This window comes from Rhincodon typus, chromosome 27 (genome assembly GCF_021869965.1).
Source record: "Rhincodon typus isolate 14 chromosome 27, sRhiTyp1.1, whole genome shotgun sequence".
In the NCBI taxonomy this organism is placed as follows: Eukaryota; Metazoa; Chordata; class Chondrichthyes; order Orectolobiformes; family Rhincodontidae; genus Rhincodon; species Rhincodon typus.
The window spans coordinates 24,285,906-24,306,858 of record NC_063358.1 but is presented as its reverse complement, the minus strand read 5'-3'; the positions used below and the strand labels follow the sequence as shown (position 1 = coordinate 24,306,858).

The following is a 20,953-nucleotide window of genomic DNA, read 5'->3' as shown; positions in this document are numbered from 1 at the left end:
TTCAGAAAGTTCAGCAGAACAACAACCTTCTGATTGGTCAGAGTGCACCTTAACAGAATCTGAAGGGAGTGAAACAGAGAGGCTTCCATAAGTTGCTTGCTTCAATCTTTCTCTCCCCATTTTCTCTGTAAAGTTTCTTCTTCTAATTTTCAGTTGAAAGAGCAGAACTAGTACATTCAGCGACATGGAAAAGAAATAATTCCGAAACCCAAAGACAACCATAAAGACCACAAGTGCAACTAACCAAACAGCAGACTATAGACTGATTATCACTGTGCACATAACATTGAGACATCATCAAAAGCATTATGAAACCAACTTATCTAGCTTTGTGATTTGGACTGGTGACACAGAACTGCATTCTCCCTACTTCTTTTCCCTCTCTTCATTTTTGTCTCTTTCTTTTCACCATGTTTTATGTGCGTGGTAATTTTAAAAGGGGTAAAATTAATGCTGCAAAATTAGATATCCTGCTCTTTCACCACTCTTATTGGAGTGTAACAATAAATAAGTTAATTCTTATAGTTACTGAAGAAACCTATTCTGGTCTGAATTTATTTTGGGTAGCAGTGAGAGATAAATTAAGCTCTTTGGCAGTTTCATTAAATTGTCACATTTGTGGCGACTCCAAGGAGCGGTCATTGGACTTGAAACGTTAACTATGTTCTTTCCACAGATGCTACCAGACCAGAGATTCTACAGCAATTTCTGTTGTTTGTTTGTTCCAGGAATACTGGAGTTCAATGTTAACAGGTGAGTGGACCCAAACAAGAGACATTTCTAAGTGGTGACAAACTAGGAACTATAAAGGATTGGCAGAATTTATTGTTCACGCGAACAAAAAGCCATTGTATTGATACAAAATCTAAAAAGGAAAATGGAATGTTGCTCATTCTCTCAATAGGATGTAAGACAAAGGAAAGTTCCATACCATTTATGTATAACTTTGCTTAGCCCATATCAAAAATACATAGTTCTTCGAAAGTTGAGCCATGGGTAGACAGTGTGGTTAAGAAGATGTTTAGTGCGCTTGCTTTCATTGCTCAGATCACCGAGTGTAGGAGTTGGGACATCATGTTCAGGTTGTACAGGATGTTGGTGAGGCCACTTTTGGGTACCGAGTATGGTTCTGGTCGACTTGATGTAAGGAAAAATATCATTTATTGGAGAGAGCTCAGAAACAATTTACTAGGATGTTGCCAGGATTGGAGGGTTTGAGTTATAAGGAGAGGCTTGGACTTTTTTCACTGGAGCATAGGAGGTTGAGGGGGACCTTAGAGGTTTATAAAATCAATAGGGGCATAGATAAGGTGAACAGTTAACATCTTTTCCCTAGCATGGGAATTCTAAATTAGTGGGCACATTTTTAAAGGACAGACGAGAAAGATTTAAAAAGGGATCTGAGGGGGCAACATTTTCACACAGAGGTGGTGCGTATATGGAATGAGCGGCCAAAGGAAGTGGAAGAGATGAGTACAATTACAACATTTAAAAGATATTTGGACGGGTACATCATTAGGAAAGATTTAGAGGGATCTTGGCTAAACGTAGCGAAGCCGGACTAGTTTGGTTTGGGAAATTTGGCCAGCATGGACAAGTTGGACCGAATGTCCATGCTGTATGACTGACTATTGCATTAAGCTTTGGCGACTATACCTCAGGAACAGTATAATGGTCTTAGAAAGGGCACTGAGCAGAGCCACCAGAGAGTTTACTTCAAAAGACTAAATCTCAGGAGGACAGTTTGCATAAGCATGGCTTGAAATCCTTAGGAGTACAAGGAATTGTGGAGTGAACATATTGAGATGTTTAAAATGTTATAGATTTGATTAGGTAGATAGTGATAAACGTTTTGATCCGGTAGAGTTTAGAGGCAAGAAGAAAAAGAAATTACAATTGAGGAGGTCATCATTGTAAAATTTAGTAACAAAATCAGGAAGCAGTTTTGTGCCATAGAAAAGGTAGAAATTTGGAACGATATGAAAAGGCTGTGGATTCTAAAACAATTTGAATAGAGCAAAAAGAAACAAAACAAGAAAGTGGATTTGACAGAGTGGAGGCAAAATTTAACCGAATGGCAGACTTGAGATACTTAACCTAGAAAAATATGTTTAATAAAACAAGGTCACACAGCTTAACTGTGACCCTGTGAATGTGACTAGTTACAAGAAAAATAATTTCTTCTGATGCAATTCAAGATAAAACCTTGGACAATTAATTGAAAAACAGCAACCTCTGACTAGATCATTCATGTATAAAGCAAGTTGACAAAGATTTTAAGTAGTACTCATTTAGAGTGCAGCATGTAAAATATTAAAATCTTTGTTCCAGGTTTAATATTTTAGAAAGCTTAGCCACTGAAGTAGAATGTGTTGTAATTGGACTTCTAATCAATTAATCTTACTGTATATTTGATTTTTTGAAAAAAAATTGACCCAAGGATGACAGCAGCCAGAAATTACTACATAAATGCACTGTTTAATAAAGGAATTACTGATGATTAATGCATAGCTCCTGTAAACCAAAATGTAGTTCTAAAAATACCAAAAAATAAAAGCTCTCTTTTGAAGCTTGCGCCCTGCAACCTTCAAAAAGAAAAGCCCTCCACCCAGGAAACTTCATACTTGAAACTGTCCTTGAATTGTAACTTCTCCACAAGGGATAACATCTTCTGAGTATCTACCCAATTGAGAATATTACGTGTTTCAATAGACTACCACTGAATCTTTCTTCTTTAGACAATCTCTTCACACCAGAAATCAGACTAGTGAATCTTCTCTGAATGGCTTCTAATGCAATGCCTCAAGAAAGGCAGTCAAAACCATACATATTCTAAGAACACAGTTTCACCAATGCCCTGCACAGATGTAACAAAACTTGCCAGCTGTATACTCCATTCTACTTGAAATATAGGTCAACATTCCGAGGCAAAAACCAGGAAACTACAGACCAGTTAGCCTAACATCAATCGTTGGGAAATGCTAGTGTCCATTACTGAGGAAGAAACAGGGCTTTAGAAAAAGCCTAATGCAATCACAGCCAGAAAAGTTTTGTGAAGGGGAAATCACATTTGATGAATTTTTCTACAGTTCCTTGATGATATAACAAGCAGCATTAAAAATGGGGAAACTGGTAGATGTACAGATTTCAGAAGGCATTCAGTAAGATGCCACATAAGGTTTTGCACAAGATAAGAGCTCACAGTACTGGAGTAACATACAAGTGCGGATTGAAGATTGGTTAAGACTCAAAAGGCAGAGAGTCAGGATTAATGGGTCTTTATCAGGTTGGAGTATTTGTAACTCATGGAGTGCCACAAGGATCAGTCCAAAGACAATTATTTATTATTTATATTAACTTACAGTAGGGACAAGTGTAATGTATGCAAATTTGCTGACAATACAGAAATAGGAGAGAGGCCATGTTCTGATGAGGACATAAGGAATCTGCATGGGGATGCAGAGAAGTTGAGTGAATGGACAAAACCTTGGCAGATAGCGCTTGATATCAGAGTGTGAAGTCATGCATTTGATAGGAACAGTCAAAATGCAGTCTATAATTTAAATGGAGATAGATCCCACACCTTTGAAACAGTGTGGAGCTGGGGGAACACAGCAGGCCAGGTAGCATCAGAGGAGCAGGAAAGTTGACGTTTCAGGTCAGGACCCTTCTGAAGGCCCTTCTGTCTGGCCTGCTGTGTTCCTCCAGCTCCACAGTGTTGTCTCTGACACCAGCATCTGCAGTTCTTGCTATCTCCCACACTGATTCAGTTTCTTTTTGTAATCTGGGTGTTCTTCATGAAACACAAAAGGTTTGCATGCAGGTGTAGCAAGTAATTCAGAAGGCAAATGGAACTTTGGTCTTTATTGCTAGAGGGTTAGAGTTTAAAAGTAGGGAAGTCTTCTTATAACTGTACAAGGTGTTGGTTACATTGCACCTTGAGTATTTATACAATTTTGGTCCCTGTATTTAAGGCAGGATATACCAGTATTGGAGCAGTTAAAAAAAAATTCCCTTAGTTGATTCCCAGGATGAAGGGGTAAACTTATGAAGAATAGCTAAAATGATTAGGCCTTTATTCATTAGAGTTTAGAAGAATGATCTGAATATAAGAAGATTCGGAGGAGACTGGACAGGGTGGATATTAAGAAGATGTTTCCACTAGAGGGGGAAAATCTCAAACTAGGGGCCATTGTCTCCTTATTCTGTGACTCTCATTTAAAACTGAGATGCAAAGGAAAATCTTCTCCCAGCAGGTAGCAATGTCTGGAATTTTCTATCCCAGGAGATGTGTAGGCTAGATCAACGGAAGTATTTAAAGAGGTAGACTTGTTAGTAAGGGTAGATCACATGGGATCCAGGGACAGCTAGCTAACTGAATACAAAATTGGCTTGATGGTAGGAGGCAGAGGGTGGTGGTAGAGGATCGTTGTTCAGACTTGAGGCCGGTGATCAGCAGTGTCATCTATTTAAACAATTTTGATGAAAATATAGAAGGTTAGTACATTTGTAGGTGACGCCAAAAATTGGTGGTATAGTGAACAGTGAAGAAGGTTAACCAAGAGTACAATGGGATCTTTATCGACTCAGCCATGGAGCGGCGGATCAAGTTTCATTTAGATAAATGTGAGGTGTCGCACTTTGGTAAGACAAACCCGGCGCAGGACTTATACAGTTAAATGGTATGGCCTTGGGGAGTGTTGTCGAACAGAAGGATCTAGTGTTGCAGGCGTACAGTTCCTACAGATAGATTGGTGAAAGCATTTAGCATGCTTGGCTTCGTCAGTCACAGCACTGGATACAGGAGTTGGGATGTCATGTTACAACTGCATGAGACACTAGTAAGGACACATTTGGAGTACTGTGTACAATTCTGGTCACCCTGCTATATGAAGGATGTTATTAAACGGAAAAGGTGCAAAAAAGGATATTACTGAGATTGGAGAGCTTGAGTTATAAGGAGAGGCTGGATAGGCTTTGACTTTTTTTCCTGGAGCATAGGAGGTTGAAGGGTGACCTTCCACAGAGGATTGTAAAATCATGAGGAGCACAAGTAAGGCGAATAGCCAAGGTCTTTTCCTCAGGGTAAGGGAGTCCAAAACTGGAGGGCATAGGCTTAAGGAGAGAGGGAAAAGATTTTAAAAAGAGACCCGAGGAGCAACATTTTCACACAGAGCGTGGTGCATATATGGAATGAGCTTCCAGAGGATACAATTACAACATTTAAAAGACATTTGGACAGGTGTATGAATAGAAAAGGTTTAGAGGGACGTAGGCCAAATGAGACTAGTTCAGTTTAGGAAACCTGGTCAGCACGGACCAGTTGGGCCAAACAGTCTGTTTCCGTGTTGTGTGACTACCCTGAGACTCCATGGCTGTAGAGGAGGTAAATAGATTTTCGAAATACCAACAAGTTGATGACTACAATGAGCTGGCACAAAAGAGGAGTTGAGGCCTGGGCATACCAACCGTGATCTTGCTGAATAGCAGGACAGATTTGAATAGTTAAAGGGCTTTCTTCTGAACACTTACATACATATGTTTTAGTTTTCTGTTCTGCAGTCTCCCTTCATTAAATAGTACACAATTTATCTGCTCTTTCAACAAAATGAACAAACTCACATCTACATGTACGACACACCAACTGCCAATTTTTTGTCTATTCTCAAGGCCAATGCACTTTCACAATTTGCTTATCTCCTTTCTTTATATATAAAGCATTGAAATATGCTTAAATATTTGATTCTATTGTTAAAATCTAGAGTTTGAGAAATTTCACATACACACACATATACATACATAATATACACATACACACAAACATACATACATATATCACTTTGATATCCATTCTGGATATGTTCGTCTTTGTTCTTCCATTTATAAATAATGGAAAGAGTAGACAGTGACAGTTTTCTAAGACTTCAAAGAAAATCTTGATCAAATGGGTCAATGGGCGGAAAAATGGCAGATGGAGTTCAATCTGGATAAATGGTATACAAAAATAAAGTGGCAGGACTAATACAATGAATGGTAGAGCCTTGGGTAGTGTTGTAGAACATATGGATCGAGGGGCTCAGGTACATAATTCTTTGCAATTTGCATCACATATAGACAGGGTGGTTAAAAAGGCATTTAGCACGCTTGCCTTCATTGCTCAGACCTTTGAATACCGGAATTGGGAAGTCACGTTGGAGGTTGTACAGGACGTTGGTGAGGACTATTCTGGGGTACTGTGTCCACTTCTGGCCAGTCTGTTATAGGAAGGATATTATTAAGCTAAAGTGGGTTCAGAAAAGATTTACCATGATGTTCCAGAGTCTGGAGAATTTGAGTTATAAAGAAAGGCTGGAACTCTTTTTTCCACTAGAACATAGGAGGTTGACAGGTGACCTTATAGGAGGTTTATAAAGTCATTAGGGATATAGATAGGGTTAATGATAGATGTCTTTTCCCTAGGATGCAGATTTCAAGACTAGGGGGCATATTTTTAAAAGGTGAGAGGAGAGAGAATTAAAGATGACGAGAGGCAATTTTTTTTTGTTTTTCTTTAAAACACAGAGGGTGATTCACATGTGGAATGAACTTCCAGAGGAAGGTGGTGGACGTGGACAGTTATGATGCTTAAAAGACACTTCGAAAAGTACGCGAGTTGGAAAGGTTTGGATGGATACGGGTCAGGAACAGGCAGGTGGGACTAGTTTAGTTTGGCGTTTTGTTCGGAATGGACTGCTTAGACAAAAGGGTTGGTTTCTTTGCTGAATGACTTGATGACAGCTAATTCTGATGTAGAATTATTATACAAGCTGTAATTTTAAAAATATTCAAACCCTCTTTAAAAGATCTACTACAAGTTTAACAGCAGTGAATATAAAGGAACGATTTGGGGGTGCTGGTGTTGGACTGGGGTGGACAAAGTCTGAAGTCACACAACACCAGGTCAGAGTCCAACAGGTTCATTCAAAATCACAAGCTTTTGGAGCATAGCCCCTTCATCGGGTGAAGAGGCTACACTCCAAAAGCTTGTGGTTTCAAATAAACCTGGTGGACTATGACCTGGTGTCATGTGACTTCTGATTTTTTAAAAGGAATGACATGGATATCTGCTTTCAACCATATTTGATGAACAGGTAATTAGGATGGAAAAGCACAAAAACTCTGCAAATCTCAAGATATTGATTTCAGTAACTGCTTAGTAGGTTCAACCACATTGCAAAAAACTATAAATATCAAAAGGAAGTATGAATGAAGTGATCAAAAGACAGGTGTTGTTCATAACAAACCTTATTCAGTATTAAAAAATACAGCAAATCCCCTATCTGCAAAATCACAAATGGGCAAACAGGGACATCAGTGACAATATAATATTGCTTTTTAAAAAGGTTAAATATAATTGGAATACTTTTTTCAAAAATGCTGTTCTTGCTTTCACAATTTCCCAGCTTTTTAAAAATAAGGTTTCTATTTCGCCAGACTAAGTTTACTATTAGCAGAAAAACGTCTAACAATGAAATGAGAAGCTTATTCATTTCTCCATTTCCCCATCTATTTCAACAGTCACCCTTACATATCACCATGGAAGTAGAAAATTACATCCAATTGTGCGGTTAAATTAGATACGTGCTGAAAACCTAGATACCGGAGAAATATATTTTAAGGCAGTTTGTTTGAACAATCAACTTCTCAGGATGTATTTGATTATTCTGAAATTTTTTTCTTTTGCTGTTGAAGATGTTGACCCTCGTAGAGGTTCTAGAGATTCCATAAACAATTTGGCCAAGTGATTGTTTAAAATTAATCTTGTACAGCAAGAACAGTGAAGCTATTTCATTAGGATGAACATCATGGCCAAGCACAACACTGTTCTCACTCAACATCCAGACATGCATATTGAATATTATACGATATCAAACAACAAACTAAGCAAGCAAGGCATGGATAGAGATATTGTAGTCAATCCTTTCAATCATTCGTAACAGATCAAAAATAGAACTTTTCCTCATCTACCTGGCTCAGCTATTTACCTTGCAACAATGCTATACAATCAGGTTTTCTTATTTCATTAGAAATTTTAAAAGATGGTCCCTTTTAATGAATTGCCCTATAATCCTTTAGTACATGGATCACACTCTATATATTTAATCAGAGCCAAAGCCCTTTGTTCCACAGGGTTATGTTGAATTCTCCTAACTGGAAGGAGACTCAATGACAAACTTCCATTGATACCACATTATGGAGGTCTGATTCAGTGATTAGTAGTATAATACTATATAGTTTGGTATATCCGAAATAGTATATTCAAACAACTAAACAACTATTGGCCAAATTATAGACTTCCCCTTGCATATACATTGCAATGCTGTTAATTATTTCTTATTTTTTGACGGTATGAAAGAGATTCAGTCATTTCAAAGTTGTTAATTTATCAAGATAAATAACTGAACTGCAAGAGACTAATACCTTTTGATTCCAGTATGTTGCAGGTTTTGAAAAAATCTTGTATTATTAAACTACAGATGAAGTGCATTGACTTAATTCGAACAAAAACTTGATTAGCACGAAGCAAACAGAACTAAAAAAGATTAGGACCAGCTTATTTCCATTCAACTCTAATAAGAATGAATGAGAAAATTGATAAATGTACAAGACAGGATAAAACAACAGCAAAAATAAATTACATTCAAAACGCTACACAACATCCTGGACTTGCAAGCCTGTTTCTACCTTAGTCGTTCCTTCCCATCTCAACTCCTTTTATTCCTCTCAGAAAACACAAAATTGCTGGAAATCACAGTGGGTCAGGCAACATCCATGGAGAGAGAAGCTGACATTTTGACTTTAGATGACTCTTCCGAGCTGACATGAAGTGTGGAAGGGGGCAGCATTTATGCAATAGTGAGGGAGGGGGTGTTGTAGTGTGCTGGGTGACAAAGGCTGCTGAGTGCACAAATTAAGTGATTGGAATGTGAGGGCAGCAGAACGGTGTCTCTAATGCCAAATTGGAAAGAACAGATAGTCCCACTGGAGTGGCAGGAGGGGGAGAGAGGACATGGCAACAGAGAATGTAACAGGCTAAAAGAAAGGGAAGGAATGGGAATGTTCACAACCTAAAAGTGTTGATCTCAATATTAAATCCAGAAGGTTGTAAAGTGCCTCATCTGAAGATGAGATGTTGCTCCTTCAGTTTGCGCCAGATTTACTGGAGCACTGCGGCATACCACGGACAGACTAGTGGGCATGCGACCCCATGTCTTTCAATCTACACCATAGAGTCATAGCATGGAAAAAGATTCTTTGGTCCAACCAGTCCGTGCTGAACATAATCCCAAACTAAGCTAGTCCCACCTGCCTGCTCCTGGTCCATTTCATTCCAAACATTTCCTATTCATATATCCATCCAAATGTCTTTCAAAAAATTGTAATTGTACCCACTTCCACCACTTCATTGGGAAATTCATTCACATGCAAAACATCCTGTGTAAAAAATTTGCCTGTAATGTCTTTTTTACATTTCTCTCATCTCACCTTAAAAATGTGCCCCTAGTCTTGAAATTCCCCATCTTAGAGAGAAAAGACAATTACCATCACTTCTGATGCCCTAGATCATTCAACAATTTTGATATTCTTGGCCCTGACCAGTTTGCCTTACACTACGAATCCCTCTACCCACCACACCCCCCCACCACCAGGAGTTCTCAGAGCTCACCATCCACCATCACCTTCTGCCTGCCCGAACATGTTCTCATTCTAAGCATCTCTTTCAACTCCACACACTTCCTCCAAATAAAAAAGGTGCTGCCAATGGGTACCTACACAGGCTCTAGTTGTGACTGCTTTTTTGAATGGTAAATAGAACAATTAGAGCACTCTGAAAAGGTACACATCTGAAAAACACACAAGCGAGTTCCTCTGCCAGTTTGCTCATATTCATTCATTTGGGCACCATGTTTTTACTTGCATGCTATTCCTCAAAGTGTGCATGCACAGAACTTTCCAGAAAATTTTGTTGACATTTTCCAAGTTCATTCTTCCTGATCTTATGTTTACTTGTTCCCTCTGGGGCTTCCCTTCCCGATTTGTTTCCATTTCTACCAATAGTCACAATGAGCCCATAGACTCTTGTAGCTACCTCAGCTGCACTTCCCCATAACCAAAATAAATTATGTGTTAATAAATAGAATTTAAATAACCAATAACAAGTTTCTCCATCACCACTGCATCTATTCCAATGATGCTACCTTCCATATCTTTGAAGCAAAGAGGTCATCCTTTTTCTTTAATGGAGGTTCCCAATGGACCCTCCAACTTAACCAATCAATTTCAGGTACATCTGCTCTCATCCCTTCTCCTTACCACCTAAAACCATGATAGGGGCTCCTAATCCTCACCTGCCATCAATCAACCTCCACTTTCAACAGATAATTCTCTGCCATTTTCACCAGCTCCATCATGATGCAACCACCTGACACATCTTCCTCTGCTGTTCAACATTCCACAGGAACCATTCTTTCTAGTCCACTTTTCAGTCGCCCTCAACACCACCTCCCTTCCATACAGCACCTTTCCCTACAAGCATAGGAGATGCAATACCTACCTCTTCACCTCCTCCCTGCTCACCGTCCCAGGCCCCAAACACTTCAAGTGAAACAGCAATTTAACTCTACTTCTTTCAATTTAGTACATAATATTCATCGCTCACAACATGAGCTCCTCTATGCTGGGGAGACTGCTTTATGCAAGGCCTCCATTTTATTTGCAAGCTTCTGTCTGCTTATCATTTTAATTCTCACCTTACTCCAATGCTGACCCTTCTGTCTGTGGTATGGTTATGTGTTCCAGTGAAGTTCAATGCAAGTTCGAGGCACACCACTTTATCTTTCAACTCAGCACTTCTAAACTCAATGTTGAGTTCAACAACTGGACCATAACCTCTGCTTCCAACTAGTTCTATATTCTTTGTTTCTTCCCCATTTTTTTCTTCTTGACTTTGCTGGGTTGATCTTCATATTTCTCTCTTTATTACCTCGTTGCAATTAGATGGCCTTGAAGTAGCAATTCATGCCTTGTTTAGACAGGATTATTTCTTAATTACATCTGTTATCTCTGCTTTTGGCTCTTACATTAACAATACTTTTTAATGTATCTCTCCTGGCTTCCACCCTGTCACAGATCTTTATTCCGCCTGTCAACTTCCCACTGGCCTAAAGAGTCATATCTCTTTCTCTTCAGTTGACGAATGATCATTGATGTGAAACATTAATTCTGCTACTCTTCACAGATGTTGCCAGCCTTTTTTCAGATTTCCAGCATCTGCAATATTTTGCATCCTAGATTTTTAACAAGCTGATCCCCAGTCACTAAATAGGCCATTTTTTGAAATAAAAAAGCAGCAAGTAGCTCCTGATCAATCAAGCTTTGTAGGCCCAGACATCCTCATTTGTCAGGCCTTGGTTTCCAAACACATCTCTCAAACTTCTGTTTAAAAAAACCTCTGCTTCAAAACGTTCACGTTCTTGCAAACAAGAATATAATCTGGAAGAGTTTATCAATACTATGGGCCAATTGATACTTTGCTTACCAACAGCAATTATTTCTCTTCCCAAGCCCACCTTGCCCGACAACATAATTCACTTATATATCTTTAAATCTATGGGGGTTACAGGCTTAAACACGAGACCACAAGATCATAAAGGTGCAGGAGCAGGAAGGAGGCCATTCAACCATTCAAAACTGCTCTGCCATTCAATGAGATCATGGCGGATCTGATCATCCTCAACTCCACTTTCCTGCCTTTTCCCTAGAACCTTTGATTCCCTTACTAATCTATTTCAGCCTTGAATATACTTAGCGACAGAGTTTCGATAGCCCTATATGGTAAGGAGTTCCACAGATTCAGTACCCTCAGAAGAAATTTCTCCTCATCTCAGTATTGAATGTGTGACTCCTTTTTGAGATTATGCCCTCTGGTCCTAGACTATCCGAGAAGAGAAAACAACTTATGTTCCAATAAGGTCGCTTCTCATTTTTCTAAATTCCAATGAGTAATTACCCAACCTATTTAACCTTTCCTCCTAGGACTGTTCTCAAGAATGCCTGCAATGCCAATACATCTTTCCTTAGATAAGGGGCCAAAACTGGTCACAGTATTCCAGCGTGGTCTGACTAGTGCCTTGTACAATTTTAGCAAATTCTCTCTATTTTTATACTCCTTTCACTTTGAAAGCAAAGCCAACATTCCACTTGCCTTCCCCTATTACTCACTGAATTTGGATACCAGTTTGTGATGCATGGTGTAGAGTCCCAGATCCCTTTGCTTTCTAAATAATATTCAGCTCCTCTATTCTTTCTACCAAATTGCACAATCACAAATTTCTCCACATTATATTCCATCTGCCAAGTTGTTGCCTACTCACTTAACTGGTCAGTTGTGATCTGCAGACTTTGTTTCATCCTCACCACTTGGCTTCCCATGTATACATTTGTGTCATCCCCAAACTTGGCTATATGATATTCACATTAGATGTTCACTCATTTCTACTATAAATAATTGTGGCCCCAGCATGGATCCCTATGGCAGACCAATAGTTAGATTTCCACCCTTAAAAATGTCCTACCTTATCCCACCTCTGTTTTCTATTAATTAGCCAAATCGCTATCCATGGTAATATACTACCTTCAACACCATGGGGTTTTCTCTTAAGTAGTCTCATCAAACAATGGTGTGCCACAAGGATTGGTGCTTGGTCCACTGCATTTTGTCATTTATATAAATGATTTGGGTGTGAATAAAGAGGTATAGTTAGTAAGTTTGCAGACAATACTAAAATTGGTGGTGTAGTGGACTGTGAAAAAGATTGTATCATAATACAATGGGACATTGATCAGATGGGCCAATGGGCCAAGGAGTGGCAGATAGAGTTTCATTTATGTAAATGCGAGGTGTTGCATTTTGATAAGGCAAACCATCGCAGGACTTATGCACTTAATAGTAGGGCCATGGAGAGTATTGCTGAACAAAGAGACCTAGAGATTCAGGTGCATTGTTCCTTGAAAGTGGCAGAGTAGTGAAGGTGGTGTTTGGCAAGCTTGCATTTATCAGTCATACATTAAGCATAGGTGTTGGGATGTCATGTTGCGGCTGTACAGGACATTGGCGAGGCCATTTTTAGAATACTGCATTCAATTCTAGTCTCCTTGCTTTGGGAAAGATGCTATTAAACTTGAGAAGGCGCAGAAAAGATTTACAAGATAGTTGCTGGAATTGGAGGGTTTGGGCTATAGGGAAAGGCTAAATATGTTGGAGCTTTTATTGCCCTCTAACGTCGGAGGCCGAGGGGTAATGTAATCGAGGTTTATAAAATCACAAGAGGCATGGATAGAGTGAATAACCAAGATATTTTTCCCCTGGGGTAGGGGAATCCAAAACTAAAAGGCATAGGTTTAAGGTGAGAGGGGAAAGATTTAAAAGGGGCCCGAGGGACAACTTTTACCATGCAGAAAGTAGTGAATGTATGGAACAAGCTGCCAAAGGAAGTGGTGGAGCCAGGTACAATTATGACCTTTAAAAAGGCATCTGGATGGGTGCATGACTAGGAAGGGTTAGGAGGGATATAGCCAAATGCTGGTAAATGGGCCCAGATCAGTTTAGGGAATCTGGTCAGCATGGACAAGTTAGTAAAGGGTCTGTTTCCGTGCTGAATAACTATGACCTTCTGAAAATCCAAATATATTACATCCACTGCATCCCCTTTATCGATCCTGCTTGTTATCTCCTCAAAGAATTTGTTAAATTTGGCTGACATGATACCCCCTTCATGAAGCCATGCTAACTCTGCTTGATTAAATTGTGTGTTTCTTAAGGTTCTGTTATTAAAATGGCTCCTAATAGAGTCTAATATTTTCCCCAATAACAGACAATAAGCCATCCGCCCTACAGTTACCTGTTTTTTTGCCTTCTTCCTTTTTTAAATAAATGAGTTACATTGGCAGCTTTCCAATCCTCTGGGATTTTCCCAGGATCTAAGTAATCTTATTAGCGTCCTAGTGTCTAGAATCCTATCAGTGCCTCCTATCTCTTCAGTTACCTTTTTAATGTCCTAGGATGCACCCCATCAGACATAGGGGGGCTTATCAGTTTCCCTAACACTTTTTCCTCTAGTGAGAATTATTTATTTTCTGTGTGGATCAATTAGGTCAGTTGTGTGGATGGTTGGTTAACAGTGCAAAGTCACAATCACACGGATGTTCAGTTCTCACACTGGTTGAGGTTACCATGAAGGACTTGTCTACTGCTCAACTGCTCAACTCATCTGAGGCAGTGACCACTATCAGTCATCTCTCCAATAACAGACTAGCCTTACGGTCTGCCAGGACTGTAGTGAACTTACTTTTACTTACATTATTTAATTCCTTTCTTCCTTTTGCCCCTTGAATGCTATTAGCATCTAAGGTGAAGACTGATGCAAAGTAATTCCTGGGTCCCCATTATTATATCCCTAGCCTCATTCACTAAGGGGCCTCCGTTTATTTTGGTTTCTCCCTTGTACCTTTAAAGATACACTTGCTGTCCATCTTGATATTGCTTGCAAATTTATCCTCAGTTTATTTTCTTTTTTTTTGGTCACCTTTTGTTGGTTTTTACAAGATTCCCAATCCTCTGCTTCCCACTAATCTTAGCCACATGCTATGTCTTATCTGTCAATTCAATCCTATGTTTAACTTAAATAAAAACCGAAAGAACTGCGGATGTTGTAAATCAGGAACAAAAACAAAGTTGCTGGAAAAGCTCAGCAGGTCCAGCAACTCTGTTTTTTCCTTCACAGATGCTAACGTTTTAGGTCACCGGAACAGTGTTTTTGTTCCTATGTTTAACTTCCCTGACTAACCATGATTGTTTATCGCCTTCCTAGAATCCTTCTTCCTCACTAAAATAGATCTTTGCTGTGAGCCATGAAGTACTTTCTTAAACATAGAAGGACTACAGATGAGGCCCTTTCGCCCATCGAGTCTGCACCAGCAATAAAAAAACCCCACTAAATCTCATTAGTCTACTTGTCAGCACTTAGTCCATAGCCTTGAATGTTATGACATTTCAAGCGCTCATCCAAGTAATTTTTAAAGGTTTGTGGTTTCTTGCCTCAACTACCCTTCCAGCCAGTGTAATCCAGATTCCTACCACTCTCTGGATGAAAAGATTTTCCTCAAATCCCCTCCAAATCTGACTTTCATGTTAAAGGTGTGCCCCTTTGTTATAGACCCTTCAGTTAGGGGTAAAGCTGCTTTCCATCCACCCTATCCGTGCCTTTCACAATCTTGCATACTTCAAGCAGGTCCCCTCTCAGTGTTCTCTGCTCTTAAGCAAACAGCCCAAGATATCTCTTCATTGCTAGACTATTCCATCCTAGGCAACATTCTGGTGACTCTCCTCTGCACCCACTTGTGTAATCATATTCTTCCTACAGTGGCAACCAGAACTGCACACATTACTCCAGCTGTAGCCTAACCAAAGCTTCGTACTACTCCAACATAACCAACTGCTCTTATAACCAATGCCATGGCTAACAAGGGCAAGTGTTCCATATTGCCCTATTAACCTGTCCTGCCACTGTCAGGGATCTTTGGGATCTGTATGAGATCGCTCTGTTCCTAGCTTCTTAGAATGTTGCCAATTTTCCTAAACCCTCTTTGCTGCTAAAGTCCTTTCCCACTCCAGCCAGCTCTGCCCTCATTCCGTTATAATTACCCTTATTTGAATTTAGCAAAATTGCTTCTGAACCATGTTCTTGCACATTAAATTGAATGCTAAATTCTACCATGTTGTGGCCACTGTTTCTGAGGGGAATCTTTTACTCTGGCATCATTTAGTAAACCTGCCTCATTACACAACACCAGATCTATAAAAGAGACTGATCCCTTGTTCTAAGAGACTATCCCAATACACACTGAATTCTTCCTCGGACTTCCACTGCCAATGTGACTCTCACAATCAACATGAAGATTAGAATCACCAATGATATGTCCTCTATCTCCTGATTTATTCTCATTCCCACTGTATAGATATTAAGGTGCACAATGACTACTCCTACCAATGACTTCATTCCTTTTTATTTCTTACCTCCACCCATAGGAATTTTACATCCTTCAATCCAAGACCACTTATTTCTATCCAATCTATTCCATCTTGTGCCAATAATGCTACCTCACCAAACTTTCCTTCCTACCTGCACTTTCAAAATATCACATCTCTGAACATTTAGTTCCCAGCCTTGAAATTCTTGTAACATGGCTCCATAATAGCTAGAAGATCATATCTGTTAACCTGTATTTGTATTGTTAATTCATTTATTTTGTTATCAATACTATGTGTATTTAAGTAAAAAAACCATTAATTTAGCTCCAATCTATTCAAATTTTCAAATTAAACCCTCTTTTCTACTTCTACTAATTCTATTGGTACCAACATGGACAATGGCTACTGCATCTCTTCCCTCCCTCTCCAAGTTCTCCTCCAGCCCCAAGGAGATGTCCTTAACCCTGGCACCAAGCAAGCAAATAGCCTATGGGACTCCCACTCACAGCTGCAGAGAACAGCATTTATACCTCCAAAATACTGCTCCCTACCAGATCTACATTCCTATTTTCTGCCCCAATCTGAATGACACCACGTACCAAGGTGCTGTGGTTAGTTTGCTCACCTTCCTTGCAGTTCCCAATCTTATCTACACAGTTTACAAGAACCTCTTAACTGTTAGTCAAAGGCAGGCGTTGAGGCTCCTCAAATTTTAACCCCCTGGATCCTCACATCTGCCACCTTATCATCATCATCATCATAGAACCCCTACAGTGTGGAAACAGGTCCTTCGGCTCAACAAGTCTACACCAACCCTCAGAGAATCCGACCCAGAACTATCTCCTTAATCTAGGCATCCTTGAACATTATGGGCAATTTAGCATGGCCAATCCACCTAGCCTGCACATCTTTCGACTGTGGGAGGAAACCCACCCCCTTTCCCCTCCCTCATTTCTGAAGAAGGGTCCAAACCCGAAACGTCAGCTTTCCTGCTCTTCTGATGCTGCCTGGCCTGCTGTGTACATCCAGCTCCACACCTTGTTACATCAATAGACCCACTTGATGCTTGCAATCTTGGAAACTAAATTTTGGGCAGCATGGCAGATCTGATCAATGAGTTAAATTTGACCAGGTTCTTGGGAGCACAGATGTCTGCATCTCGCAGTAAAATATGATCAATCTCACTCCTGGTGGCATGGACAATTTTGTGGGCAGGTGTGTTTTGAACAAAGGCATCACTGAACTAATACAAAAGATTACGGTCACAAGTGTAAAGTGGTTTCGTTGCTAACATACTTATCGTTACAAGTTAATCATCTATGTTAGTTCATTTGATTGTAGCCAGATTAAGTCATTATCATGTAGAAACTCCAGTCCATGATAAGTATGGCTGTCCATGCATATTCCTGTCAGATTTGGCATGACCATTTCACGTAATACAACTCTTCATGTAACCAAACCTTCTGTGCAAAACAAAGACTTGCATTTATATATAGCATCTTTCGTAATCGCTGGAAGTTCCAAAACACTTTAAAGCCAACGCACTTTAAATATACAATCATCATGGTAACACGGGAAATACAGCTACCAATTTACATACAGAAAGCTCCAACAAACATCAAAACAATAATAGCTAGAAAATCTGTTTCAACAGTGTTGGTTGGGAGTTGTGGGATAAATATTGCCAGAATACTAGGGAAACACCAATTATTCTTCTTCAAAATAGTGACATGAGATTGTTTACTTATCTGAGAGGATAGACAGGGCTTTGGTTTAATGTCTCATCTGCACCAGTCCTAATTTTTTTGCAGTCAGTCCTGGAGCATGGGCATCCCTGGCTAAACCAACAATTATTGCCCATTCCTGGTTGCCATTGAGGTGGTGATGGTGAGCTGCTTTCTTGAGCCACTGCAATGTATTACACTGAGACTTTTGATTTTGTGTTTGAATCTCTGATTTGGGATATAATCTCATAACCTTCTGACTTGGAGAAGTGTGGACTAGTCATACAGCCATAGATGACTCTACTCGATAATGAATAGTTTTTTTTGGCAAGTCTTTTGACTTGCTTCCTAATGATAAGGAATGGGGGTTTGTTTACAGCAAATTGTTGATTGTAATTTTACTTTTACACAAAATTTGAGATTGATGATTATTGCCAAAAGTCCAAAAATGGACTATTGCTTAATTACATAAGTAATTTAACATTTCTACATTAGAATAGTTACTATACTCAGGAGTACTTCATAAGCTATAAAGCATTTGAACTGTCCTCATTCTCTTCCCTCATTTCATTTTAACTGAATTCGGTTGCATCCAAGTGAAAATTAAACTAATCCATCACAACAGTAATCAGATTTTTGCAGAGATGTTGACTTGAGTGATAAATATTTAACAGGATACCAGGAGTAACTCTTCTGCTGTTCTTCAGACATTTCATAGGATCTTTTACATCCAAAGGAGCAGGCAGTTGGATCCCTGGTGTAATATCTCATTAGGAAGAGGTGTCAGAGGATTTTAAAATGGGTGTAGGTTAAAGATGGGGCCCACTGAGGACATGGACACAGAGTCAGAGATGTACGTTTGCCAGCATTTGGCCCATATCCCTCCAAACCCTTCCTATTCATGTCCCCATCCAGATAGCTTTTTTTTGAACAGTAAAGAGATTTTTTTAAGTTTAGGCACTTTGGACTGGGAACCAATTTAATTCGGTTAGTACAAGGTAAATGGGATTTGGTGCAGCTTATACGAAGAATTTTGGACATGCTGAGCTTTATGAAGGACAGACGGTGGGAGATCAACAAAGAATGCATTGGAATAGTCTAGTCTGAAGGTGACCAAAGCATGGCCAACATTTTGAGCAGTAAATAAGCTGAGTTGAGACAGAAATAGGTGACAGGACAGAAATTGAAATTGTGGGGTCTTTATGATGGAGAAGTTAAGTTCTAAATTCAACAAGGTTGAAGCAAGTTACTGAAGTTGTTGGCAGTAGCCAGGGATGGAGCTGAAATTGATGGGAAGGCAAACAAAAGTTTGTGGCATAGGCCAAAGACAATGAGTTTTGTCTTTCAATTTTTACTTAGAGATAACTGTAGTTCATCCAGTATTGATGTAGGATAAACTGACAGTGGAAAATCCCGATACTCAGGTTAAAATTAAATGAAATCAAAATCCAACACTGTGCACGAAAAAAAGACTACTTTTTTCTCTTTACTACTACATTTGTTAAACCGACAAATGAAAAGACATTGCCTTGAACAAAAATAAACCGTATAGGGACGGATTCTTGGAATGCTACTTTATAAGATCCTTGCGTTAGATGGCTCTGCAACCGAAGACCAAGCATTGACCCAAACAAAAAATAGGAAATAAACCGATGTTAAACAGAATTTCGATTCTAATTTCATCCTCTTTCTTTGAAAACAGTAAGTTCTGCACATATCCTTTCGTCGTGCTTTAAATCAACCAGTATATGAGACAGAACAAATTTTGATCATTAACAAATCGCAATGAATTGATCTTATTAAATTTGAGACGTCGAATGGTCTACTACTGCTCCAATATAAGCTTACTGGAGGCGGATGTTACGTTCTTTCTCACGGGATGCTTTATTGTTAAGGGGACAACCAATACAACCCAATCTTAAAGCTTTTTAAACTCATGTATACGCCCCCCCTCCCCGCTGTCCCGAGTTATTGCGCCCCATGGGTGAAGAGAAAGCAGGCTTGTTAAAGACTTTCCTCAGTATGAACATATCCCGCCAGTACGAAGCTCTCCGACCTAAACAAATAAGTCGCTCCAACACGCTCGGCTGTTCTGTACAAGGCCGTGGGAAAAGGGTAGAAGGAAAAGCTCACTATAAAGCCACTTTCTTCTTCGCTTCCAGGCCGTGGCTTTGCTCCGGGCCTGGCTTCCTCACCGTCACCCGGGAACTCACAGCCCGTTTCACCTGTTTACAAAACAGATTTGAACTACGTGTCTGCCTCACTCCGTCGCTGGGGAATCGGGCCAGGCCTCGATCCGCAGGTATCCGATTAGACATTCGCCTGAGAAACAACCCATCGTGCCTTCAGTCAGAAGAGTTTCTTTTCCTCCAACACTCCTACTACGAGCAGGAGACTGGGCCCAGAGCCATACCTTCCTTTCCTTTCTCGCCTACCCCCGCCATCAAAGCTCTTACTGAATGACTGACGATTACATTTTTTCGCCTCACACCACCCCCAGGGCGCCAGCGCCATCCTTTTACCTGGCGCCACCGACTCCATTCCCGCAGCTGCCGATTCGCCGTTTCGTATCGAGTCCGAATCCCCCACAAACCGACGCTTCGGACAACACAATTATTGCGCATGCGGCCCAAGAGCAAGACACCGGAACACGGGTGCGCTGCTCAGGGAGCTTTAAACCGCGCGCCCCCTGTGCGCGCGCACGAGACCAAGGGAGAATTATGCGCGGCTCCGTTGAACTGGTCACGTGCTTAGTGCAACTCCAAAGAACGATCGTATAGGACTGGAAAGGTGTATTTCTCTCTCCACAGAGCTGTTTGGTGTTTTTTTTTTAAAATAAAAATCAGATCTTCAATATCTTGCCTTTGCCCTAGCATATTTTCTTGGGGCGGGTGTGGACGGAGCTTTGGAAGTTTTGGATGGGAGACGGGCAGCCGGATTAATAATGTTGGAAAGCAGCATAATGCTGAAGTGAAATAAACAGAAAATATCGCAAATGAAAGGAAAATTGGTGATGTAGAATAATGTAAAAATGCAAAAGGTGTAAGGGATAAAGTTATTGAGAAAAAAGTGGAATTAGACAGTAAATATGTGAAATCTGCACAATGTGAGATCCTCACTGCTTCTTCGTGTATCATGTAGAACGATAAGACATTTTCAA

At 39.9% G+C, this 20,953-nt stretch overlaps 1 protein-coding gene across 1 annotated transcript in view; it reads right to left on the bottom strand.

The window, feature by feature from the left end:
* Window positions 1-20,447, bottom strand: part of LOC125486251 (protein argonaute-4-like) — a 41,928-nt gene extending 21,481 nt beyond the window's left edge. Inside the window, exon 1 of the mRNA XM_048612949.1 lies at window positions 20,316-20,447. Coding sequence (XP_048468906.1) covers window positions 20,316-20,334 — 19 coding nt within the window. The 5' untranslated portion in view covers window positions 20,335-20,447. The remainder of the gene's footprint in view (window positions 1-20,315) is intronic.
* Window positions 20,448-20,953: the final 506 nt, after the last annotated feature.